Source organism: Pongo abelii, chromosome 23 (genome assembly GCF_028885655.2).
Source record: "Pongo abelii isolate AG06213 chromosome 23, NHGRI_mPonAbe1-v2.0_pri, whole genome shotgun sequence".
Taxonomy (NCBI): Eukaryota; Metazoa; Chordata; class Mammalia; order Primates; family Hominidae; genus Pongo; species Pongo abelii.
In genome coordinates, this window is record NC_085929.1 from 28,094,007 (window position 1) to 28,120,589 (window position 26,583).

The 26,583-nt window shown below is 55.6% G+C and overlaps 1 protein-coding gene and 1 long non-coding RNA gene across 21 annotated transcripts in view; one reads left to right on the top strand and one right to left on the bottom strand.

Annotated features, from left to right (window-relative positions):
• ARVCF (ARVCF delta catenin family member) overlaps positions 1 to 26,583 on the top strand; it is a 59,608-nt gene that overhangs the window by 17,406 nt on the left and 15,619 nt on the right. For 8 of the 20 annotated variants that reach the window (XM_024240237.3, XM_054543657.2, XM_054543667.2 and 5 more), the window contains 2 exons: positions 17,625 to 17,852; positions 26,333 to 26,491. In XM_024240237.3, coding sequence (XP_024096005.1) covers positions 17,643 to 17,852; positions 26,333 to 26,491 — 369 coding nt within the window. In that variant the 5' untranslated portion in view covers positions 17,625 to 17,642. Of the gene's footprint in view, positions 1 to 17,624; positions 17,853 to 21,192; positions 26,492 to 26,583 lie in introns of those variants that run through there. The other 12 variants (XM_054543666.2, XM_063722967.1, XM_054543675.2 and 9 more) reach the window with 9 other exon arrangements.
• Positions 1,594 to 8,792, bottom strand: LOC134761196 (uncharacterized). Its single transcript, XR_010139494.1, has 2 exons — positions 8,633 to 8,792; positions 1,594 to 7,169 (listed from the first exon to the last, which is right to left on the bottom strand). It is a non-coding gene; the product is annotated as an uncharacterized LOC134761196 (long non-coding RNA).

The following is a 26,583-nucleotide window of genomic DNA, read 5'->3' on the forward strand; positions in this document are numbered from 1 at the left end:
CGCACCCAGCCTTAAATTTTTACCTTTGATATACTATTTATTTCAAAAGGGTAGGCCAGGCGCAGTGGCTCAGCTTGTAATCCCAGCACTTTGGGAGGCTGAGGCAGGCGGATTATGAGGTCAAGAGATCAAGACCATCCTGGTCAACATGGTGAAACCCTGTCTCTACTAAAAATACAAAAATTAGCTAGGCATGGTGGCACGCGCCTGTAGTCCCAGCTACTCGGGAGGCTGAGGCAGGAGAATCACTTGAACCCAGGAGGCGGAGGTTGCAGTGAGCCAAGATCGCGCCACTGCGCTCTAGCCTGGCGACAGGGCAAGACTCCGTCTCAAAAAATAAATAAATAAAAGGGTATTATGCAATTTGCAATTTCTTACTTATTATGTGAGGGAGCCTCTTTTTTTTTTTTTTTTGGAGACAGAGTCTTGCTCTGCCGCCCAGGCTGGAGTGCAGTGGTGCAATCTCGGCTCACTGCAAGCTCCGCCTCCCGGGTTCACGCCGTTCTCCTGCCTCAGCCTCCCAAGTAGCTGGGACTACAGGCGTCTGCCACCATGCCCGGCTAATTTTTTTGTACTTTTAGTAGAGACGGGCTTTCACCATGTTAGCCAGGATGGTCTCCATCTCCTGACCTCGTGATCCGCCCACCTTGGCCTCCCAAAGTACTGGGATTACAGGCGTGAGCCACCACACCCGGCCAGGGAGCCTCTTTTTTAATTTTAATTTTTAATTATGGTATAATACACATAACAAAATTTACTATCTTAACCATTTTCAAGTGTACAATTCAGTAGTGTTTTTTGTTCACATTGCTGTGCAACCAATTTCAGAACTTTTTTTTATTCTTGCAAAATAGAAACTCTGTACCCATTAGAACACTCCCTGTTTGCCCCTTTTTTTGAATTGCTTCTACTTTTCCTATTGTTTGACTACTTTAGATGCCTTATATAAATAGAATCTCACAGTATCTGTCTTTTTGTGACTGGCTTATTTCACTTAGCATCGTGAGAATAGCACATGTTAGAATTTGCTGCGTGATATTCCATTGTATATCTATACCACATTTTGTTTATCCATTTATCCACTTGTGGACACTTGGGTTGCTTCCCCTTTTTGGCTATTGTGAATAATGCTGCTGTGAATATGATTGTGCACATATCTCTTGGAGACTGTGCTTTCAATTCTTTTTTTTTTTTTTTTTTTTTTTTTTGAGACGGAGTCTCCCTTTGTCACCCAGGCTGGAGTGCAGTGGCACGATCTTGGCTCACTGCAAGCTCCACCTCCCGGGTTCACGAGTAGCTGAGACTACAGGTGCCTGCCACCACGCCCAGCTAATTTTTTTGTGTGTTTAGTAGAGACGGGGTTTCACCGTGTTAGCCAGGATGGTCTCGATCTCCTGACCTTGTGATCCACCCACCTCGGCCTCCCAAAGTGTTGGGATTACAGGCATGAGCCACCACACCTGGCCTCAATTCTTTTAGATACATAATGCAGAATTTTCTGATTGCTGGACCATATGATAATTCTATTTTTAATTTTTTGAGGAACTGCCATACTGATCTTACATTCCCACCAGCAGTGCACAAGGGTCTTAATTTGTCCGTGTCCCTGCCAACACTTTTTTTTTTTTTTTTTAGAATTACCATCCTAATGGGTGTAAGGTGATATTTCATTGCAGCCTTGATTTGCACTTCCCTAATGATAGAAATGTTGAGCAAATTTTTTAACATGCTTGTTGGCCATTTATATATCTTCTTTGGAGAAATGTCAGTTCAATTGGGTTATTTGTTTTTTTGCTGTTGTTAAGTTTTGGGAGTTCTTTACATATTCTGGGTATGAATTCTTTTTCAGATATGTGATTTACAAATCTTTTCTCCCATTCTGTTGGTTGCTTTTTCACTATATTGATTGTGTCCTTTGATGAACAGATTTTAAATTTGGATATAGTACAATTTATTTTTACTTCTGTTGCCTGTGTTTTTGGTGTCTTATCCAAGATATCATTGCCAAATCCAGTGTCATGAAGACTTTCCCCTATATTTTCTTCTAAGAGTTTTATAGTTTGAGGTCTTATGTTTAGATCTTTCATCTATTTTGAGTTAATTTTTGTATATGTAATAAGGCAGGGGTGTGAGTTCATTCATTTACATGTGTGTATCCAGTTCCATCATTTGTTGAAAAGACCATCATTTCCCTAATGAATGGTCTTGGCACCTCTGTTGAAGGTCATTTGACCGTATTCATGAGGGTTTGTTTCTGGGCTCTGTATTCTGTTCCTTTGGTCTATGTGTCTGTCCTTATGCTAATACTACACTATTTTGATTACTATAGCTTTGAGAGTAAGTTTTGAAATCAGGAAGTGTGAGTCCTTAAACGTTGTTCTTCTTCCAGATTGTTTTGGCTCTTTGGGCTCCTTAAAGATCAATATGAATCTTATGATAGATTTCTCTGTTTCTGCAAACAATGTCTTTGGGATTTTTTTTTTTCTTTCTTTTTTTTTTTTTTGACAGGTCTTGTTCTGTCATCTAGGCTGGAATGCAATGGTGTAATCCTAGCTTACTGCGGCCTTGAACCCCTGGGTTCAAGCAGTTCTTTAGCCTCAGCCTCTGAGTAGCTAGGACTACAGATACGCACTACTATGCCTGGCCGTCATTGGGATTTTAATAGGAATTGCACTGAATCTGTAGATCCCTTTCAGTAGTATCATCATTATAACAGTGGTAAATCTTCCCAGCCATGAACATGAGATATCTTTCCACTGATTTAGGTCTTCTTTAATTTTTCTTGGTAATGTTTTATAGTTTTCAGTGTACAGATCTTAAGTTTCTTAAGTTTAATACTATGTATTCTATTCTTTTTAATGGTATTGTAAATGGAATAGTTTTTTAAATTTCCCTTTCAGGTTGTTCATTGTTCATATATAGAAATGCAACTGATTTCTGGGTATTCATTTTTTATCATCCTGCACCTTTGCTGATTTCATTTTTTACATCTAATAGAGTTTTTAAAAAATGCATGTAGAATCTTTACGGTTTTATATAAGGTTATGTCGTCTATGAACAGAGATGATTTTTCTTCTTTCTAATTTGGACGTCTTTTATTTCTTTTTCTTGCCTAATTACTCTGTCTAAAACTTCTAGTACTGTGTTGAATGGAAGTGGTCAAAACAGCCATCTTTGTCTTGTTTATGATCTTAGGAGAAAAGCTTTCAGTCTTTCACCATTGAGTATGATGTTACAGGCTTTTCATATATAGCTTTCATCATGTTGAGAAAGTTTCCTTCTTTTCCTAGTTTGAGTGTTTTTATCATGACAGACTATCTAATTTTGTTAAATGTTTTTCCTACATCATTTGACATGATTGTGATTTTTGTCCTTTATTCTATTACTGTGGTGTATTACATTGATTGATTTTTGTACATGGAACCATCCTTGCATTCCAGGAGTAAAATCCCACTTGGTTAGGTTTATAATTCTTGTAAAATGCAGCTGAATTTGGTTTGCTAGTGTTTTTTTGTTTGTTTGTTTGTTTTGATAATTTTTGTTTCAGTATTCATAAGGGTTATTGGCCTATGGTTTTCTTTTCTTGTAGTGTCTTTTCCTGGCTTTGGTATTAGGGTAAGGCTGACCTCATAAAATGAATTAGGAAGTGTTCCTTCCTCTTTATTTTTGGGAAAAGTTTGAGGACGATTGGTGTTAAAATTACTTGAATGTTTGGTAGAATACACCAGTGAAGCCATCTGGTCCTGGGCTTTACTTTGCTGGAGATTTTTTTGATTACTGATTCAGTTTTGTTGCTAGTTGTAAATCTAATCAGTGTTTTCTATTTCTTCATGATTCAGTCTTGGTAGGTTGTGTGTTTCTAGGAAATTTTTCCATTTCATCTAGGTTATCTAATTTGTTGATGCATAATTGTTTATGGTAGTCTGTTACCATCTTTTTATTTTAATGTTACACAAAGAAAAGGAAAACAAATTGAGGTTTTTTTTTTTGTTCTGTTTTATTGTTCGGTTGTTGTTTGGCTTGGTTAGATTTTGTTTTGTGGTTCTTGGATTTGTACCTAATCTGTTGGAGTCATCAGTCCACAGACCTATCCTGAGCCAGTAAAAATGCTTCCAATGGGCAGCTGACAGAGGACTGCTACAGACAACTGGAGCTGCCTTAATGCATTCAGAATCACAGGCTCTTGCTGAAAAAATCAATTCCACACATCAGCAGCTGCTATTCCCTTGACACAATCTTCATATGCAGGCTGTGGGCTTCTCACAAACTTGTGGTGGTGGCAGCCCCCAAATTTGAATCCCAGCAGTGCAAGCACAGTATCCCTTGGGTTATCCAGGCCTCATGGACTCCCTAATTCTTCTCTTCTTTCGGTTCTTAAAACTACTTCTCTGGGTAGTCCAGGGCTCTAGGTAAGATGAGTTTGCTGCCTCTGAAAATCCAGAAACCTCACCATAATTTTTCCTTACGGGGTTTCAGAGCGATGTTAACTTTGTAAAAGATCTCAAGTAAAGAGGAGAGGCGTTTGTTTGTTTTAACAAAGCTGTCAGCTCTTTTTTATCATAAAACAGCGTCTGAGCTGTGAGAGACGGGAGCCAGGCAGCAGGCAGCAGCGTGCTGAGGCTGACATTTACAGAGGGACAGCATGCAGCCCCTGCAGGCCCGCAGATGGCCTGGTGCAGAGAGAGGCCCAGGCTTCAGCACAGCCTGCAGGTCAGAGCTGGGCACCCTCCTCCCTACACCTCAAAGTGAACACAGTGCATTTAGGAGCCAGAGGAAATGAGACTGAATTGTAAAAGCCAGAGATAGACACATCCATGACTTCCTGGGCTTCTTTTCTGGACAGAAAGCTCACACCCTAACTCAGATTCCAGCCCCGACGCCGACAGCCCCGTTGGAGGTACTCCTGTTGAGGTGGTTTCTGGCTGTTTTTCTGTGGTTGGAAGAGCACTGTCTGTAGTTCTCCCTCTGGGAACTCCTATCATGTGGAAGTTGGGACCCTGGGCTCTGTCTTCTGTGGCTGCCACCATCCTCTTGTCATCTCTCCTGTTTGCTGCTGGGGTTGGGAGGACCGTCTTAGTGTACTTTCTCCACCCTTACACTGTGTTTTCTGCAGTCTGCTGTTTACTGCCTCTGCTGGGATTTTCTTTAAATCTCCATGGGATCCTCATTATTTATAACAGCTCGTTTTCTTTCTTTCTTTCTTTGTTTCTTTCTTTCCTTTTTCCTTTCTTTCGTTTCTTTCTTTCCTTTCTTTTCTTTCTTTCTTTCTTTCTTTACTTTTTTTTTTTTTTTTTTTTTTTGACAGAGTTTTGCTTTTGTTGCCCAGGCTGGAATACAGTGGTGTGATCCTGGCTCACTGCAGCCTCTGCCTCCTGCCTCGGCCTCAGTCCTGAGTAGCTGGGATTACAGGCATGCACCACCATGCCCAGCTAATTTTGTTTGTATTTTTAGTAGAGATGGGGTTTCTCCATGTTGGTCAGGCAGGTCTCGAACTCCTGAACTCAGGTGATCCGCCCGCCTTGGCCTCCCAAAATGCTGGGATTACAGGTGTGAGCCATCGTGCCCGGCCAGCAGCTCCTTTTCATTGTGGTCTGTGGCCAGTGGAGTTGAACACCGTCTTTAACCTTCTCGGGCACATACTAGCTGTTTCCTAAGAAATGCACTAAATGTGACTCAGCGGGAAGCGGCTTCCTGAGTCCTCCCATGGTGGAAGGGTCTTCCCTGGGCACTAGGCTGCTGTACGGTGTGCTTGTCCCTGCAGGTGGGTCTGTGCAAGCTCGAGGTCTGCAGGCCCAGCCACTCCCACCTGTCTCAGAGGAACCTCATGTGGGATCAGAGGGGTCCTGCAGATTGTGGTGTTAGGGGCAGGCTTGACCTGGCCTCAGGGATCTGGGTGGGGGTCTGCCTTGCCGGGTGTCCAAGACAGGAATGGGGTCTGCCTAGCATGCTGATCTTCACCAGGAGCCAAGATGTCCCCCACCCCCCAAAGGGCCTGTCAGGACTTCTAGGTGGGATAAGCAGCAGCCACGTGGGTGTGGACGAGTGTGCCTGCTGGTGCGTGTGCCTGTGGGTCAGCTGTGGGTCCCTGTGCATGGGTGTGCTTGTGTGTGTGTCTGTGTGTGTTTTAGTTCATTCACGCTCTGCCACCAAATACCTTAGACAGAGTCCTTTATAAACAACAGAAACATACCCTTCACAGTGCTGGAGGCTGGGAAGTCCAAGATCAAGCTGCCAGCAGATTCCATGTCTGGTGAGGGCTGTTCATAGATGGCGCTTTCTGTGTGTCCTCTCATGGCGGAAGGGGTAAACCAGCCCCCAAGGGCCACTTTGATAAGGACACTGATCATATAAGGGCACTAATCACCTCCTAAAAGCCCTACCTCTTAATACTGTCACATTGGAGATTAGGTTTTAACGTGAATTTGGGGGACACTAGCATTCACACCGTAGCAGTGTGGGTGGCTGCACACGTGCCAGTAGATGGCTTTGAGGAGGGCCCCAAACTGTCAGCACTTCTCCCACCTCTTTGTGGCGGGGACTGGACACACAGTCAAGTCCTGAAACTCTCCTGGTATGTGGGGGTGGGAGCCAGATGGGAGGCTGCAGGGCCTGGAATCTGCCCTGGATGGGGTGGTGCAGCCCCTTGCCTGGCCCTCTGCGTTGCTTGCATATGAAAGGCAGGACTTTGCGCACTTGCTGGAGGTTGGTGTCTAGGCCTGTTGCCATGGGCACTCTGGAGTGGAGCTGGCTCCCAGCAGAGGAGGGGGTTGGGAGTGGCAAGGCCAGCGTCCAGCTCAGGCTCTGGGAGGGATGGGCTGTGCCCCAGGCGCCCTGGGAGCAGCCAGCGCTGGCCAGAGGCCACACAGGACCCTGGGGCAAGGGCAGACCAAAGGGGACGTGGAACCTCCCTGCATATGACAGGGTGGGCTCTACTTCATGCTGGGTCAAGATCTCACACCACTGGCTCCTCTGATGTGCTGGGTGGGAGAAGGGTACAGTGAGGAACACCTTTCCCAAGGGTTTTGGGACTTTCAGGGGACAGGCTGTTGTCCCCAAGGGATGGCAGCACTGCCTCCTTCCTGAGGCTCACCTCTCAGTGCTGGGTCCTGGTTCTGCCCCTTCCAGTGCAGGGAAGATGATGGCTGGGAAAGTGACTTTGTACCCTTGTTCTAGAAGGTCAGGGGAGGGTCCTTTGGAGGAGGCACTGGGGCTTGCACCTGTCTTATCTCTCGGCTTCACAGGCTGAAGCTGCCGGTGGTTCTGTCTCCAGCCTGAACCCCTTTCTTCCAGAACTTCATGCATCTAGTGGTCCCTCAGCCTCTCCAGCCTCAGAGACCCCCTTTGCACCCTTCGACTCAGGGTCCTGGCCCTTCCCTCCAGCCACCCAGGCCTGATCCCTTGCGGTCAGCCCAGACTTAATTCTCTCACCGACACCATCCTCTGATCCATTCTGAACTACATGGCCTACGTCCACCACAGCAACCACCCTATGGCCACTCCCCGCCACGGCAGCTGGAGGGTCCCAACCCCCACCCCTGTGCCTGCAGGTGTCAGCAGAGAGTGGGATGCCAGTGGGGAAGGCAGGTTGGGAGGGGTGTGGTGAGGGCCTCCATTGGGGATGCAGCAAGTGCTTGCTGACCCAGGCACTGCCCTGTGGGGGCAGCCCTTGGCCCCACTCCCTAGTAGTCGGGTAGATTTGCCTACAAAAGGATGGATCTCTCCCTGGGCTAGCGCCTCCTCATGCTGCCGCGGGGGGCCAGTGACCCCCCCCACCCCCCCCCACCCCAGGGGCTTAGTTAGCAAAGCTGCTGTGGGTCAGAGTGAGGTCAACTGGGGAGGGCCTCTAGGCAGGGTGCCCACATGCAGGGAGCTGCCAGGTGCCTGGTCAGCAGCAGTCAGTGGGTGGGGGGGTGGGGGTGGGGGCAGGGACTCTCAGGCCAGTACAGGAGGGGCTCCAGGGCTGGGAGTCTGGGGAAATGTGGCCTGGCCTCCTCTGCCTCCCTGGCTGTGGGGCTGGAGCATGGATGGGACAGCCATGCTGTCACTGTGCCAGGGACCCACATCATCCTCAGGGTTCCATTTCCCCAGCCCTGGAATAAGCCAAGCCGTGGTGAGGTTCCCTGTTATCCAACTCTGGCCTGTCCCAGAGTTGTGGCTGCAGCAAGGCTGGCGACATTGTCCCCTGGGCGGGTAGGTGAAGACGGAGGCTGAGGCCAGAGAAGTGAGAGGACAGTAAACTGAGTGGGGCCCAGATGCCGGGGACAGTCCTCTCAGCACACCTGGTACCAGACCTCCCACTGTCTGACCTGCCGTCTCACAGCCCCTGCCTGCCCTCCCACGGAGGACTTCCTGCCCCCATCTCCCACCAGGCACTGTTCCTGCAGCCATCCTGGGCATTTCCTGACCGGCAGGAGCCCCCCTGCCAGTGCTGTTTTCCACTTATCTAAGCAGAATGTGTTCTTTGTCAAAACAATGGGGGAAAGCGGGAACCCCCCAGCTCCTGCAGAGAGGCTTCTCGGTGCTGTCTCTGCCCAGCCTCAGCCTGGCCTCCTGGGCTGCCCGGCTCATCCATCCAGACACCCTTGTGGGTGGGCAGCTGGGGCAGGCTGGCCTAACCTCAAGGCTCTCCTACCTCAGCTTCCTTGGCTCCGAAACCTGGGAGGGGGGCTGGGCCGGCGGGCCCTGCTTTACCCCACAGGGGCCTTTTGGCCACAGGCTCCCAGGGGCTGCACCCCACCTCCCTTCAAAGGAGCTTTGTGTCACCACAAAGAGGCTCTGTCCCTCAGGAGAAGCCTGGGTGTTGCCATGGTGATAGAGGGGCTGGGAAGAAGGGGTCTACCCGCTGTCTTCCGGGGGGTGGGAAAGGGCGTTGCAGGCGGAGGGCCCTGTGCGCTCAGGCTGGTGGCCAGCGTGGTGACTGCTGCACCTGCCCGCTGAGGCCCCTCAGCCTGGTGGACAGCTGTCCCCTACAGTGCCTCAGTGGGGCCATAGGGCATGGTAGGGCAGGGCTACCAGGCCCTGTGGCTGTCTGCCTCTGATCCCAGCCTAGCTGTGAACCCTATCAGTTCCCTCCTCAGGGATGCTTTGGTCCCTGTGCCTACCCCAGAGTACAGAGGATGGGGCTCAGCTCCATGTCTGGGCCTTATTATACCCCACCTCCACCTCCACTGCGCCTGCCCTCCCTAAGGCAGGGCATGAGCCACACGGCACCTTGCAGGGTGGGTGCCTGTCCCAGGAAGCCGTGGAGGCAATGGGCCAGCCACCGCCACCAATGTCCGGCCCACTTAGTAGGGCACTACACTTCTCCACACCCCTACAGACTTCATGTTCATCATTGGGGGCGGAGTGGGTGGGCTGAGTGTGCAGGGGAGAAGACACTGTGCTGTCAGCCCCTGCAGCCCTCTCCCTGGAGCTCCCCAGCCTTTGAGCCCTTGGTGGTGCCCTGGGCAGGCTGCGGCAGGGAGCCCAGAGAATGTGGCCCCTCACTGCCACTACTCCATGGCTGGGAGTCTGCAGGACCACCCACTGCTGCAGCTGCAGCTAGAGTCTGGGTCAGGCACAGGAAGGGCATTGGGGGCTGTTTTGAATCAGGACCTGGAGGACTCCTTTCCATCCCATCTCATGTCTCCTCATGGAGAGGCAGGTCTCAGGAGACCAGAGAGACTTAAAGGATGCTGCTGTTGGCACAGGGAGCAGGTGTCTGTGACCTGCTGGATTGGGAATCTTAAGCCCAGACCCTTTGGGGACCTCCAGCAGTGGCTCATGCCTCCCACAGAGGAGGGACAGTTGCTGGGATACTCGCCTGCCCCGCCTGCTCACCTGTCCCGTCCTGCCTGCAGTCACTGGGCTCGTTCAGCCACTAGAGCCAGCCCTTGCCCTAACCTTAGGCTGTCCAGCTCCCTGGCCCCCAGCAGTGTCCCTGCCTTGACTGGACCCCCAGCTTCCGTATCAACCCCACACAGCCCCTAGTCCCCCTGGACCTCCCATCCAGCAGTCCCCCTGGGGCTGACCAGTATAGCTTTGGTCTTGGCCACCTTTGGCCTTGGGCACTGCATTAGTGCTGGGCAGGAGCAGCATGGGAAGAGGCCCTTTCTGAGTATTCTCCCTGGACATGGGAGTGGTCCCTCACATGATCAGCGGGTGCCACTGAGTGAGCATGTGGACAGCCTAGGGAGCTATCTCTGTCCCTCTACCCAACCCCCTGATGGCGTCTCATCCAGCCTGGCTAGCTGTCTCTGCTGGGGAAATCAAATTTCCAGGCTGAATCTGATTATGGCTCTCCGACAGTGGCCACCACCCTGGCCCCTGGGGAGATTAGTCCTTGGCCTCTGCTTTCACTCGCCTGGCTGGTGGGGAGGGTATCTGGTTTGTCCATTTCCTACTGAGGTTCTGATTATGCCAGCGGCCCGTGCTTCGAGGAGTGGTAGACCAGCAGGGGCAGGACTGTGGGGCTCTGGAGCAGCCTATGAGAGCACCTAATGGGCTGAGGATGCCACTTTGTTGTTGTATGTTACAAATACTTGATCCCAACATGTCGATTGTCTTTTCATTTTCTTTGTGGCTGCTTCTTCCATTATGGAAAATCACAAATGCACAGAAGTGGAGAGCCTAGTGTGATGGGTCCTGCACACCCCACACCAGCCTCACCGTGCTGGAGTCATGGTCTGCGAGTAACGCCGGCACCCATCATTTCATCAAAACGCTCACTGCATGTGTTGCTCTAAATGGTGTCAGTTCTTTAAAAAACATGACCACACTGTGTGGCCCTTTTTTTTTTTTGGATATACAGAAAGTTTCGTTCTCACAAAGTCACAAAGTCACGCTTGTGCATCTTTCCTCGGGGGTTCTTTCTGCTGCTTAGAGGCTGAGAACAGTCATCCCCAGCCCAGGCACCCCGGACCCAACACAGTCTGCGAGGGACTGTGGTCCTGGCCTTGGCACAGATGCACGTGGACTCCGCCCTGTGAACCCCACACCCCAGGCCCCTGGCTCTGGCCCTGTCCCAGCTTGAGTACAGTGCCCGGCCAGTGGGCTTGGCCAGAAGCTACCCGCAAGGCTTCGGGCACCATCTGACCACAGTAGGGGCAACAGGGTAAACATGGGGCCCCCACAAGGCCTGGCCAGCTAGGGGGGCGAGCAAGTCTCTGTGCTGGCAGCTCCCAGGATGTCCTCCCAGGCAGAAGGTCGGTGCTGGGCCTGGGTCCAACATCTGCCAGGGCACTTCTGGCATCATTTCCTCCTTGTAGGGATGGGTGGAGGGGAAAGGGGATGTGGGAGGAGGCTCGATGGTCATCCGTCCCCTCTCTCCCCTCACGGAGGCCAGCGCAGCCCTGGCTGTGTTCTGGTAGACAGCTGGCAAGGGGTCAGGATGGGAGCCAGGCCCTGCCTGCCACCCTTCACTGGCCTGACCCTTCGGAAATTCCTCTAATTCCTCAACCCACATTGGACTCGGGCCCCATAATTTCATTTTCCGAACAAGGCTCTGGCTGCACTCCCGAGGAGGAATGTCTGGGTCGGCAAGATGTCGTCAAACGTCAGCTTTGGTTTCAGGGAAAGGATTTAGCTTCTACCCTCAGGTTCCTCATTGTGCCTTCGTGTTCCTCACAGTGTGTGTTGATCATGGTTTGCCCCAGAGGGTTTGTGGGCCGGGGCTTTCCCCACTTAGTGAGGTTCCAGCACTTCCTTCCTGCCCACTGGCCCCTACACAGCCCACCCACCCTTCCATTCATGCATCCCACTCTATTTTCTCCTTCATCCACTCCTCCATCCATCCAGCCTTCAGCATCCCATCTGCCCACCCTACACATTCTTCCATCATTTTATCCCTCTACCACCACCCATATCCATCCAGCCACCTTCCCATCCAACTAGCCACCATTCACCCATCCTCCCATCTCCCCTCATTTTCTTACGTAACCACCTACTAGCCTCCTGTCCACACACTTGTTCACTCACTCAGTTACACCCCCTTCTATCTGGCCTCCTCTTCTCCCATCCCTCCAGCCACCCACCCACAAATCTGTCTATTACTCATCCATCTATTCATCTATAAACCCATCCAATCATCCATCTAGCTGTCTACCCTTCTATGACTTCATCCACCTCCCTATCCATTCACCCATCTGTCCATAGCCCTCAATCCCCAATCTGTCCATCCATCTGTCCATCCTCCACCATCCCCCCACCCACCCATCCATCCGTTCATCCATCCATCCCCTACCATCCCCCCATCTATCCGTTTCTCTCTGTCCATCCCCTGCCATCCTCCTACCCACCCATCCATCCATTCATCTATATGTCCATCTCCCACCATCCCCCACCCACCCATCCATCCATTCATCTATATGTCCATCTCCCACCATCCCCCACCCACCCATCCATCCATTCATCTATATGTCCATCTCCCACCATCCCCCACCCACCCATCCATCCATTCATCTATATGTCCATCTCCCACCATCCCCCCCCACCCATCCATCCATTCATCTATATGTTCATCCTCCACCATCCCCCCACCCACCCATCCATCCATTCATCTATATGTCCATCTCCCACCATCCCCCACCCACCCATCCATCCATTCATCTATATGTCCATCTCCCACCATCCCCCCACCCACCCATCCATCCATTCATCTATATGTCCATCTCCCACCATCCCCCTGCCCACCCATCCATCCATTCATCTATATGTCCATCTCCCACCATCCCCCCGCCCACCCATCCATCCATTCATCTATATGTCCATCTCCCACCATCCCCCCGCCCACCCATCCATCCATTCATCTATATGTCCATCTCCCACCATCCCCCCGCCCACCCATCCATCCATTCATCTATATGTCCATCTCCCACCATCCCCCCCCACCCATCCATCCATTCATCTATATGTTCATCCTCCACCATCCCCCCACCCACCCATCCATCCATTCATCTATATGTCAATCTCCCACCATCCCCCCGCCCACCCATCCATCCATTCATCTATATGTCCATCTCCCACCATCCCCCCCCACCCATCCGTCCATTCATCTATATGTTCATCCTCCACCATCCCCCCACCCACCCATCCATCCATTCATCTATATGTCCATCCTCCACCATCCCCCCACCCACCCATCCATCCATTCATCTATATGTCCATCTCCCACCATCCCCCCACCTACCCATCCATCCATTCATCTATATGTCCATCTCCCACCATCCCCCCACCCACCCATCCATCCATTCATCTATATGTCCATCTCCCACCATCCCCCCCCACCCATCCATCCATTCATCTATATGTTCATCCTCCACCATCCCCCCACCCACCCATCCATCCATTCATCTATATGTTCATCCTCCACCATCCCCCCACCCACCCATCCATCCATTCATCTGTATGTTCATCCTCCACCATCCCCCCACCCACCCATCCATCCATTCATCTGTATGTTCATCCTCCACCATCCCCCCACCCACCCATCCATCCATTCATCTGTATGTTCATCCTCCACCATCCCCCCACCCACCCATCCATCCATTCATCTGTATGTTCATCCTCCACCATCCCCCCACCCACCCATCCATCCATTCATCTGTATGTTCATCCTCCACCATCCCCCCACCCACCCATCCATCCATTCATCTGTATGTTCATCCTCCACCATCCCCCCACCCACCCATCCATCCATTCATCTGTATGTTCATCCTCCACCATCCCCCCACCCACCCATCCATCCATTCATCTGTATGTTCATCCTCCACCATCCCCCCACCCACCCATCCAACCATTCATTTGTTCATCCCCCACCATCCCCCTACCCACCCACCCATCCATTCATCTATATGTTCATCCTCCACCATCCCCCTACCCACCCACCCATCCATTCATCTATATGTTCATCCTCCACCATCCCCCCACCCACACATCCATCCATTCATCTATATGTTCATCCTCCACCATCCCCCCACCCACCCACCCATCCATTCATCTATATGTTCATCCTCCACCATCCCCCCGCCCACCCATCCATCCATTCACCTGTATGTCCATCTCCCACCATCCCCCCACCCACCCATCCATCCATTCATCTGTATGTCCATCTCCCACCATCCCCCCACCCACCCATCCATTCATTCATCTATATGTTCATCCTTCACCATCCCCCGCCACCCGTTCATTCATCCATCTGTCCATCCCCCACCATCCCCCATTGATCCATCCATTCATCTCTGTGCATCCCCCACCATCCCCCGACCCTTCCATCAATCTGTCCATCCCTCTGTCCATCCTCCACCACTGCCCCAGCCACCCTCCATTCATTCATCCATCCCCCATCCATCCCTGTATCCATCTGTCTGTCCATCCTTCCCGGTCTCTCCTTTGCTTGCCCTCCCTCTAGTCTCCTATGGGCTGTGTGCCTGGGGCCACCCTTTTCTCCTGCCATGCTTCTCTCCTCGGGCCTCCTGCTTGCCCAGCAGTTCGTCCTGTGAGAGCACCTGGAGGCTCTCGTCCTGGTCCTGGACTCCCTTGGGTACGTGGCCAATGTCCATTGTGGCTGGGGCTGGGTCGTCACTTTTGTTTTGCAGTTTATTTTTCAGAGTTTCAGTTTAGCCCTGACCTTTCCAGCCCCTCTTCAGTTCCTGATGTTTTCTGGTTGGAACATGGTGTTGTCCACATGGCCGTGATGTCTGGTCACTCGTGGGCTGTGCAGTGTCATTCCTGCCTTTCTGCTAAGTAAACTTCTGGGGCCAGCATGTTTGGCAAGAAGTGGCCTCCTCAGAGTTGGGCATGAAGCTGGTTGCTGTGTTTTGGGTGGGGGGTCGTGAGGGGTCCACCCCACAAGGCAATGCTGGGCCCTTCCCAGGTTAGGGGAGGCCAAGCTGGCATTGGCTGGAGAGGATAGCCAAGGTCCCTGCAGTGTCCCCCTTCCCAGCCTGCCCCCAGGGCCCTCCTGGGCTCTAGCAAAGGCAAATCCGGTGCCCACTCTGCCCAGCATCCACTCAGGCCCCATCGATCTTAAGAATCCGTGCACATTTTGCTTTCCTTGACATCATATATTTATTACTTGAATATAAAAACAGCATTTTGAGTTATCATCTGAAAAGCAGCCCTCTTTGGTTCTGGGCCAGGATCCCTTGTATCCACACGGGCTCCTGTCATAGGCCAGAGGCCACCATGTCAGGGGAGTGGGCCTGGGCCTTCTGTGCTCTGCCTGGAGTGTATCCCGGGTTGCTCTTGAGACACCTGAGATGCCGAGGCCATGACCTGCAGGCCCAGGGCACTTCTCCCCAGGGCAAATGCAGGGTGCATCCTGTGGCTGGGGCAGATGGCACAGGCCCAGCACCGAGGTCTCTGCTCTCCTGAGCATGGCTGCCGGACTCTCCCCCCAACACTGGCCAACATGTGTCTCCAGGGAGACACATGATCGTTTTGCACCAATCAAGCCAAGTTCGGCAATGAGAAGGTCATCGTGGGGTTTGGTCACCTTCCCACTGTGGCCTTGGAGTATTGAGCCCTCAGCCAGAGCCAGTGGGCCCCCGTTAGGGTGGGCATCTTTAGACCCCAGAGCCAGGGTGTGCTGGAGGGGCTTAGGTCAGGGAAGCTGTCCACAGGGTCTGCAGCCCAAGCCTGGTCCTGCTAGATGGGGGATAGAGTGTGTGGTGTAGGCGAGGGTCCATGTCTCTGCACAGGGAGGGAAGTAAGCCACCCCAGGTCCACGAGGCCAATGGCTACCCTGTGGTCCTGATTGTTGCCATCCAGGGCAGCGTCCCATTCCCTTCTGTCCCTTGATTCTGAGGTTCAGCTGAGATGAGCTGGTGCTGCAGCCAGGACTGGGCTGAGGGCTCAAGTGACATTGCCCCTGCCATCCGCCCTGGCCCTCCCAGGGGGAATACCCTATCATTCCCACCTCGGGCCTAGCACTAGGTTCAGTCCATTCGTGTGCAAGGCTCCCCTGTGTTGGTGGGTCTGGGGCCTGTGGGTAGACAGCATCAGGTGTGTAGAGAAGAGCTGTGTGACCATGCTCTGGGTGTGCAGTGCTGTTTATCCCTTTGCTGGAGTGCCCAGTCTGCACCTCAGTCTTGGGCGGCGGTCCCCAGCTCTCCCTGCATTCTTCCATTCTGCAGCTGGCTTAAAACAGCTCCTCCACTCATGCTGGCTTCCCCAAAAGGTCGTGTTGACAGTTTCATTTGTGGGACAGGTGCTGGGGAAATGGAGAGCAGCTTTGGGGGCCTGCACTAGTCTCTTGCCCTTGCTGGGCCTGTTTTCCCAGCTGTCGGTGGGGCTGGGCTCCACAGTGTCTCTTCACCTATGAGGTGCACCCATGTCCCCGCACCGTGTTGCTGGCCCAGCCAGCACTGGCACAGCTGAGCCCAGTGCTGGTTTTCCTCTTGGAGGGTCTGTCCTTGCAGCTGGCTCCATCCAGACCAGTGAGCAGCAGTGCTGACACTCTGGGGATGTCACCCACAGTGCGTGTCCTCCCCGTGGAGGGCCCTATATTGGTGCAAGGGCAAGGGATCCAGCGGAGTTGGCCTCAGTGGGCTGGCGGGACTGGGCAGGAGGATGCCTGAGCAGCCCTGGGCACCCGGCCATGCTCACTGTGCTCTGGGCAGTGTGGCCTCGTGGCTGTGCCCTGCCCACTGCGGTGAGCCTGGATCTGAGCTCCGCATACTTGTCCTGCTTTTTTTTTACCCATGAAAAACAAACATGCTGGGCAGCCAGGGGGCAAGCTGGGAGGGAAAGTGCTGGTTTGTCGCTGCAGCTGCCAAGCCCTCATGGCCCTCGCCTGCTCCCCTGGGGCTCTGGGGCCCTGAGGGGCAACACTGGGCTGGGCCCAGCAGGCCCAATCCCACCCTGTGCCTGGCCTCAGATGCCTGGCCCCTGCCCTTTTCTGGATAGGGCATCATACACACCAGCCACTTCAGGTTTATGGTCTCTAACTTCATGCAGTCCCAGCCAGAACCTCAACCAGGCTTGTCCTCAGTTTTTACTCTGTCACGTGTAGCAGGCACCACTCTTGTTCCTCGCCAATGTGGATATGAGTGGAGGCTGGACTGCTGGTCTGCAGACCAGTGTTGTCGGGAGCTCTCAGGCTGTGGTCACCTGTGCCTGCCTCGGGGTCTTGGGCACCTATCAGTGGAGCAGCTTCTCACTCCCTGCTTGCTGGCCACACTGGCCATGCCACACCAGCTGTGTGGCTACAAATGGTCCCCCACCCTTTCTTGGCCCTGGCATCTGCCTCTGTGAGATGGGAGTGGGGTGGCCCTGTGAAATGGAGGGTGGGCTGGCATGTGCTATGGGTGGCAGAGGGCCTGGGAGGTAGGAAGCTCTAATGAGCTCTTCCTGCCCTTCCCAGTGGGCTCCAAGCCGCCCACGGCCCATGTTTCTGCTAGGCCTAGCAGGAAGCGGAGGAGCCGGGTCAGAGTCCCATGACCCATGGGGAGTGAGCCGGCTGCTTCCGGCCAGCCTCGGATTAATGGCTTTTAATTTAGAATTTAATCAATGTGCTTCCATCTAGAGGGCTGGATGCTCTGATCTGGGAGTGAGTTGTATGGTCTGTGAGTGGGGCGGGCAGGGGCCCATGATGGCCTTGCCAGGCTGTGCCCCACCCCACTGAGCTTACTCTGCTTTGCCTGCAGCTGGCGGGCGCTCTGGTCATGGAGGACTGCAATGTGCACTCGGCCGCCAGCATCCTGGCCTCGGTGAAGGAGCAGGAGGCCCGCTTCGAGAGGCTGACACGGGCACTGGAGCAGGAGCGGCGCCATGTTGCCCTGCAACTGGAGCGTGCCCAGCAGCCTGGCATGGTCAGTGGTGGCATGGGCGGTGGGCAGCCCCTGCCAATGGCCTGGCAACAGCTGGTCCTCCAGGTAACAGCCTAGTGACTTGGGAAGGGTGAAAATTGCCAAGTGGGAAAACAATCAGTGGGTCCTGGTGGACCACAAGCCAGCATGCACTCGCTTATTGCAAGGTTTACTGGGGCTCCTGGGGAGGAAAGGAAAATGGGATCCCAGGTTGGGCTGGAAGTCCCACTTGGGTGTGCTAGGCACCATGTGAAGAGTGGGCAGGACACAGCCCAACACTCAGAACAGCACCCTCCACTGAGTCCTCAGGGCCCAGGCAGCTGGATGGGGTCTGTTCTGGGCAGCTCTTTGGTCTGCCTAGAGACACTTTAGGGGTTTGCCTGCACCATGCCTAACCCTGCCACAGTGTTCATTGCATGCACTGGTGGGTCAGCCCCAGGAGGAGGCCCAGAGCTCTGCCTGCAGCTTAGAGGCTGACCTGGGAGCCTCATTTTCTCTGCTGGCCATTATCCTCAGACCGGGCTCCGGCCACTACTCAGCCTCAGGAGGTATAGAGCCCTCTGTGTTCCATGGCCAGGCCCTAAGAACTCTAAAGTTGGGGTACGCAGTGAGCAGTTAGACCACTGGGACACCCCATTCCCAGCACCCCAGTGCTCTAACCTGTAGATGAAACAGCAAGAGCCCCTGGCTTGGGGTTAGGAGGCTGGAACAAGTACATGCAGGGAGACCTGGGATGTGGTGTGATTATCATGGTTCCTGTTACTGACTGAGGGCTAGCACAGTGGGGAGTCAGGGTGGAGCTGTCCCAGCAGCCACGGGGAAGGGGGCTCTCCTCACCACCCAGCTTAGAGGCTGGGGGGGTTGCCTCCTGCTGTGGCCTCTGGGTTCTTCACAGAGTGACCCTAGAGGGCTCACCCAGCAGAGTCCTGTCTCCCTGGCTCAGCTCCCTGCCCCGCTAAACCCAGCAGCCAGACCTCCCCCCAGCATACTCCCAGCACCTGCACCCCCACCCGCCCTTCTTTGGTCCTGCTGGGCTCTGACTCTAGGGACCTGCACCTGGCACACACATGCCAGGGGCTTGGGGCAGCCTGACCCTTCTCATGTAGAGAAAAAGGGAGCAAACGCTGGTCTCTGTTGAGGTGGCCCCATGGGCTCTCCTCACCTGTCTGGGGCATGTGGGGCTCAGAACCAGCAGCCTGTGTCAAGCCGAGGGACCTGGGGTTGGTGACTACTTCTTGAGTCTTGGTGTCGGCCAGCAGGCAAGTCATGCTTCCTACGTCTGCTCACGAGACCCACATAGAAGGCCCAGCCCAGCACCAGTGCATGGTCAGAGTCAAATTAATGTCCCCAGAGGGTCCGAGACTCACTGGGGGGCCCTTTTTCATGGCCCCTGATGCTCAGAGGCCTCTGGTGGGTCTCAGTGCTGGGGCCACCCTCACAGCCCTCAGACTTGAGATACTCCAAAATGTGAGGCCTGTACCCTCAAACTTGAGGGGAAGCAGAACGCTGGGCCCAGCTGGGCCACATAGGGACAGTGGAAGCCAGTGACCCCGAGGCCGCCTCTCAGGCGCCAGTGTGCTCAGTCCAACCCTCCCAGACCGGAACAGTCCTCGGACAGGCAGTGTGGGAGGACCCGAGGCACCCCGGAGGGTTGATGCCCTGGTGGGAAGATGTTCCCACAGCCTGGAGCTACCCTGACCTCCTCAGGCAAGACTTCAAGACCTCAGGCTACTGCCGCTCCATCTACCACCCCTGCCCCTGAACTCCCCCCCGACCCCCTGCTCTTGATGTTCTCAGGCTGGGATTGACGAGAGCATGTGTTGCCAGGGTTGCAGCTCAACTGGCTGGGCTGATGAGGATACTAGGGGAGGCAGGGCCTCATTGGGCTGGCCAGGCTTCCCAGATTGGTTTCAGTAGGAAGTGCCTAGCGATCTACCTGCTGAGCCACAGGGTCAGAGCCCGGGCTTTGGGAAGCCAGGGTAATGGCAAGGCAGGTAGCTGGGGGCTGAGGCTGGGGAGCTAGGCCAGGGGGAGTGCTGTTGCACTCGCTGGGCTGCTCCAGGGTCCTGGCTACCTGCCCTTCATCTTCCAGCAGGAAGGGGCCCCTCCTCTAGACAGCCAGCTGAAACAGGGCTGATGCCCACCCAGTGGGGAGGGGTGCCATCAGGGAACTTGCCTTGGGCTCGTCTTAGGTGGGTAGGTGGCTGGGGCGCTAGCTGCTGTTGCAGTTGAGAAGATGGAGCCAGCTTAAAGATAAGATGCGGGCGCATTTTGGCACAGTGTCTGGTCCTCTGCGCTCTGATTCAGTGGTTCCAGGCAGGTCGGCCCTAGATGCAAGATACAGGGGTCTGGCCAGTGGTAGAGTAGCTCACCCCTCTGCAGGTGGGGGAACTGAGGCTCAGAGGGGCACATGGTGGGCATCTAGAATCTTAAGCATGCTAGCTGAGTGGCCTCTGTATATGGCACTCAGGGCAGCAGGGAGTGGTCCCTGCGGAGGCTGTTTTCTGAGGGGTCTGCGGAGAAGCCAGCGGGAGGCCTGGGCCCGAGCCCTTTCTCTTGCCAGACCCACTGAGCCTCCCTGGGTTGGTCCCCAGCTCATTTCATCTCAGAACCTGTTTCCCTGTTCGTGATGCTGGAGCCATTGGCTTGGCCTTGGTGGGGTTTGACATAAGAAGGTAGCTCCAGCCCGGCCCTTCCCCTCCCGTTTTTCACTGCAGCAGAACCAGATTCCCTAGGGTGTGGCCCACATTGAGGCTGGCCTGGGGGAGCGGTGGGGGTGCATTCAGGGCTTCAGTGCCTCGATGGGGAGAACTCAAGATACAAAGTGGGGGTCCCCTGTGGGGCCTTTTTCCAGGTCCCCATCGAACTGTGTGGGGACAGTTCCTCGCAGGCCCATTCGGAGTGGCGGCTGGGCAGGAGGGTGAGGGGGGATCTGGGAGACTGGAGGGATCTCACAGAGCTGTGACTACTGTCTCATCGGCCCCCATTTCATGGTAGGTGAAACTGAGTCGCAGCCAGGTTTGTGCCAGTGAGGGAGGCCTTGTGCTCTGTGCATCGCAGCACGGGCACCTGCCCTGCCGGAACTGTTTCCCCCTCTGCAGGGGGACTGAAGTGTGGTCATAAACCGAGGCCAAAGCGAGGCCTGGGAAGGACTTGGCCAAAGTCTTTCGGCGGGAAAGTGACACCCCTGCCGCAGGGAGGGGGAGGGAGCAGAAGTCCAGGCCGGCAGTGGGTGGGGGGAGGTGGGGGGAGGTGGGGGGACGGGGCGACCAGGGGCAGCAGGGCCCCGCCCCCTGTTTCTGGGGGGCGGGACCTCACCCCGCCCGCCCACCCGCCACGCCCGCCCCGGCCCCTGCCACGCCCCACCTGGGCGCGGCCCCGCCCGATTGGCTGCTCGCCGTGACCGCCGCCAGATCCGCCCCCGCGGGGAGCGAGTCCGCCGAGCCTGAGCCCGAGCGGCCGAGGCGCCGGAGCCGAGCCTGGTCTAGCCACCGCCTCCCCCGCTGCTGGCCAGCGCCCCCCGAGTCCCGGCCCGATGCCGGCCGAACTCAGACAGGTTGGAGGGAAGTTGGCTTGGGGGGACCCTGGCCCGGGGTCGGAGGCAGAGGGCGGGGCGTCGGCCTGCCCCGGAGGACCCGCTTTTGTTCCGCGGAGCCGCTGGCCCGAGTCGGCTATTGTCTTGCGCCCCTAGCTAGGCTGCGTCAGGCTGGGGCCATGGCCGGGTGGGTGGCGGTGTGAGCGCGGTGCCCCCGGGTGTGCAGGACGGGCCGCAGGGTCTCTAGAGCCCATCCCCGGGGCCTGGGGGGCCGGGACCCCTGGCAGTTTGACCCTTCTCTTGGAACCGGCCCGGACCGGATGGACGCTTCCTGGCCAGCGCCCAGGACAGGTGCCTGAGGACCCGGGTGGAGAGCCAGGGCCTTCCTGAGCAGCTTCTGTCTGTGCAGGAAGGAGACTGAAGTCTGAAGAGGGAAGCCCGGGTAGGCCTTCTGCTCCCTGAGAGGGTTCCTCCTCTCCCCTCCACACCCCCTGCGCCGGCTCTGACTCCCGGGACCTGCAAAGGAGCTTCCGGAGCGTTAATGGAAGTCTTCTCTGCCTCCGAGGCGCACGTGATGGGAGGGGTAGAGACAGGCCCTGCCCACTAATGGATGCTGGAGGAGATCTCTAAGGAAAACAGGGTCCTCCCCCTCTCAGCATTGAGGTGGGGGGAGGCATAGGCAGTTTGCCGTCTGCTCAGAGCAGTGCTGGGTTCAGTAACAGGCAGGGAGACTGAGCAGAGGAGAGACCAGCCAAGACCCTCTGTGGTGGGAGGCAGGTCTCCCACACACCTGCCTACCTGGGCAGCCAGGCCCCTGTCTGTCGTACGGCCCTGGTGTGGCCCCCAGGGTCTGGCCCTCAGAGATGGAGGGACCAGTTTTTGGGAAGTCCATGGTCACAGTGTGTCTGATGACCCCGAACTGAGCTTGGGGAAGCTGAGGTGGATGACAGTCGGCCCTGCTCTCCCACCCCAAACTTGCTCCCCCAGCTTGGCTTTTTGGCTTCTCTGCCTGGGGCCACGCCCTGGCAGGTGCACTGCTGTGTGGAGAAGTAAGCTCCAGGTCCTGGAGACTGGTCAGAGGCTGTGGCACCAAGGGAAAGGGCATTTTGTGGTGGCCAAGGGCTTGCTGCCTGGTGGGAGATGCCAGCCTGGCTTGTCCTGGACTCTACCTGGGAGGGCCATAATGGGGATGGAGGAGATTCATTCATTCATCCATCTGACAGCAGCCACCTCCTGCCCTCTGGGAGCCTGGCCTGCAGGTGTGGGATCCAGGTGTGCAATCTCACCTTAGCTCCTTCTCTGTGTATGCTAGCCAGGCCTTGGACAGGGGAGGGGCCTGCCCCTGCAGTCTGTTCTTCAGGACACAGACCGTGGTTGTGCATCTGTGAAGTCCGGTGGTTTGGGTAGATAAGTACTATGGGACCAGGGCCCAGCCACCTGTGCCCCAGCATCCCTCTGTGTGTTGGTCCAATCTTGCTTTTCTGCTTCCTGTGTTCCTTGCATTTTGCCACAAAGATGGGACTGGTGCTACCCAGCGTGTCCCATGACCCCAGCCCCTCTGTCCTTCCCACCTCCTTGTGAAGAAGCTGAGCCGAAGGTTCGTGATGGGGCCCAGAGCCCCTATGCTGGGCTCAGCCCTGTGTTCCCGGGACCCTCTTGTGAGCAGGGGTAGGTAGTCTAGCTCCCTGGCCACTCTGGCTCCTCCCACAAGCCCAAGGGAGCTCATGGGAAACCCCAGGCCTGGGCAGCAGCCTGTTTCCGGGCCAGTCCTGGGGGCCCCAGACCTGGTGCACCAGAGATTGAAGAGCCAAGGGAGGAATGAGTGCTGGGAGGCCGGGCGGGGTGCAAGAGGAGCAAGGATGGGGCCCCAGATGGGGAGGGGGTGATGAGAGACGACTGACAGGTTGCAGCATGTGGGGTTGGGCTGGAGGTGGGGTGTTCAGGGTAGAGCCCATGTCTGGGGTACAGAGGGGAACAGCGCAGAGTTGGGTCTGAGGCAGAGGCTATGTGGGGCTGCAGGGCCAGGGTCCCTGAGAGTGGGCCAGCCTGGGCAGGTGCACGTCAGACATGGACCCTGGGGCCAGACAGGGATCCAGGGACTGCAGCCAACTCCTCTGTTGAGAGTCAGCCCACCATTCCACAGCCCCACCCTAAAGATGTTGCAGAGACCTGAGCTACCAGATGGCTATGGGCCTCTCACTACTCTACACCTCAGTTTTTCCATCTGCCAGCCAGCTCTGAGACTCCCAGAGTGGATGTTGGGGAGGTGATTGGCAGAGTTGGTGGCCCCTGTGTGTTGAGACTCTGTGAGGCCCTGCATGGATAAGGGTCTCCGATACACGGTGGAGGACAGGAGGCTGTGTGCTCACGAGTGTGCCTCTGGAAACAGTGGGCGCCGTGCCCTTGGGGTGCTGTTAGAGCACACAGGTTGATGTGCTTGGCCTGTGCCGGGCTGGGTACTCACACACGTGCATGTACATGCATGTGTCCCTGTCTGAGGGGTCATGTATATGCATGTGTGTGTGCCTGGGCATGTGTAGCGGGGGCCGGGCTTTCCTGTGATCACTGGCTGACTCATGCTCCTGCCACCGGGTGAAGTCATCGCTCGTTTTTAGCTCCCTGAGGTCATTTGCCAGCAGGGACTCTTGGGGCCTCTGGATCCTACTGCGGGGCTGCTAGGCCGGGGCTGATGGGTGGTGCCCCAGGGTTGCCAGGTCTTGCTGCGGGGGCGTGGCTCTCCTGGACCACCCCAGCTCTGCCTGTCAGACTCTCACCACAGCCTTGGTGGGAGGGATAAGCTGGGCCACAGAGTGGCATCGGGGTCCTGAGATGTCCTCCCCTTTTCCTCTCCCCCTTACCCCCACTGCCTAGCTAGGGAAGAGGGGGCTTTTTTCTGAGTCTTTAATAGATGTAAATATATATATATATATATATATGAGGGGCTACATCCCACTGGCAGAGTGTCCTGGGTAACGTCCCCTCAGTCTTGCTTTATACCCTCCTTACTCTGTCGCCAGAACTGCAGCCCCTCAGTGCCTGGGCCCCTGCTTGAACTCTGATGAGCACCCCCCAGGGCCCAGCGGAGAGAGCTCAGGGCCTGACACACATTTGCCAGATACAGATGGGGCAGCCCAGCCCCAGCAGTGATGGGCCACACAAGCCTTCTCCTGCTTCAGAGCAGTCCCAGCTCCCCAGTGCCTTTGGAGAAGAGCCCAGCCTGCCCTGCCTGGCAGCGTGCCAGTTGTCCCCACTCTAGGCCTCAGTCTATTTCTTTTTCCCAGGGAACAGGTCCCCTTTTCCTAGCCAGGTCCGCAGCAAGCATTCCACCTACATCTCAAGACTGAGGGCGAGATGAGGCCCAAAGCTTTCCTTGCCAGATTGCCTTCTCTGGGGGTGCTTGAAATCCCACTTGGACTGTGAAGTTCTAGGTAAATCCTCTCCCCCTGCCAGGCCTCAGTTTCCCCATCTGTGAAGTTATCTGTCATCCTCCAAGACCCTGTCCGTGGGAGAGGGGGTGGGAGGTGCCATCTGTGGCCACCTCTTTCCTCTGTCAGTCTGAGGGATACACCTGTCCTAAGATGTTGGTGCAGGCCCCTTCCTGGACATCTGCACTGCATGCATTTGGGGGTCAAGTATTCCCCCAGGATAGGACCCTGACCTGGGGAGGCTTCCCAGCCCACGGGCCTTGGCAGGCAGGTCTTGAGGGCAGCGCTGAGCATCTAACCTGGCTCACCTCCCAGGCCCAAGAATGGGCAGAGTCTGCCTCTGGAGCCTGGCAGAGCTTGGTGTCTGTGCAGGCCCCAGGGGGCCCAGGCAAGGGACCCATTGTGCAGGGACCAGGGGCCTGGGCCACAAAGCGGGACCTGTCCTCCTGCTGACCCTGCCCTGGCTGCCTGGGAATGTGCTCCCCCTCACCCACCCACCAGGGCTTGGGTTTCAGCTCCTGCCCATCCTGGCTAGATGCCGATCCCCGGATGTTGGTGCCATGTGGCCCTGGGGCCAGGCACCTGTGCAGTCAGAGGCCCGGGGCAGGCTGTGGGTCTCAGGTCCTCAAGCCACTCAGTGCGGCAGGGGTTGGGCCTGGCTTTGATGTGGGCCAGCCTATCCTCTTTGAGCCTCAGTTTCCCCACTGGCAAGTCCAATCAGTAGGCATGTGGATAGAAAAGTCTCAGTCCAGAGTTGTCTTGCCTAGAATTCCAGTGTCGTCACCCCACGCAGAATGGTGGCAAGGGCACCCATAGGCTCAAACCTACTGTGTCTGGTCTCTGATACGATGCCCAGAGTCTCATTCACTGGGGGCGCCAGCCACTGGCCCGAGGTAGGGCAAGCCTGTGCCTACACAACACTCAAGAATGTCTGGGCTGGAAGGAATAAGGACATATTGGTGCTGCAGGTGCATGGGGTGTTCTGGGAACTGTGTATTTCTGTCCCTTGAGGGCGTCTGGCTGGCGTTAGTGGCGGGAACCTTAATGTGGCCACAGGAGTCAGTAGGCAGTGCTGAAACAGCCTCCATAAGGCTTCTATACTCAAGGTGTCTGGGGCAGGTGAGGGAGGAGGCCCCAGGACACCATGATGTCCCAGCTAGGGGTGGTGGTTGACATCAGGAAGGCATCCTGCAGGTCTCACTGGCACCTCCTGGAGCCTGGAGGAGCCTGTGGCAGCCAGGCCATGTAGCTTGGGGAGGGCCCTCTAGACTTCACCCCCAGGGTCTGTGTCCTTATCTGCCAACTCAGCCTGAGGAGACCTGAGATGGGGGTCCAGCCCCAGGGTCCTCCCAGGATGGGGTCCCAGGACAGGGTTAGCACCTCGATGTTCAGAGGGCAAGAACTTATTGCTGTCCTTGTTAGCTTGGGCCGAGACAGGCCTTGGGGTGGGTGGGTTCAGGACCAGGAGGAAGGCACCCTGGTGTGCTGGCCAGCATGAGCTGAGGCAGAGCTGCTGTGTGTGGGGACCCGCACTCCAGGGATGACTGAGCAGCAGGCCTGCCCACCAGTGTCCCTCCTTGCCCCAGGAACAGAGCCCAGGCAGCCAGGCCTCACTGGCCACGATGCCGGAGGCACCTGATGTGCTGGAGGAGACCGTGACGGTGGAGGAGGACCCCGGCACGCCCACTTCCCATGTGTCTATTGTCACATCCGAAGATGGCACGACCCGGCGCACCGAGACCAAGGTATGGCCAGGCCCAGGCAGTGGGTGGGTGAGCAGGGCCAGGCTGCTGCAGCTGTCCCACCTGCAGAGTGGACATGGAAGCTTGCCACCTGG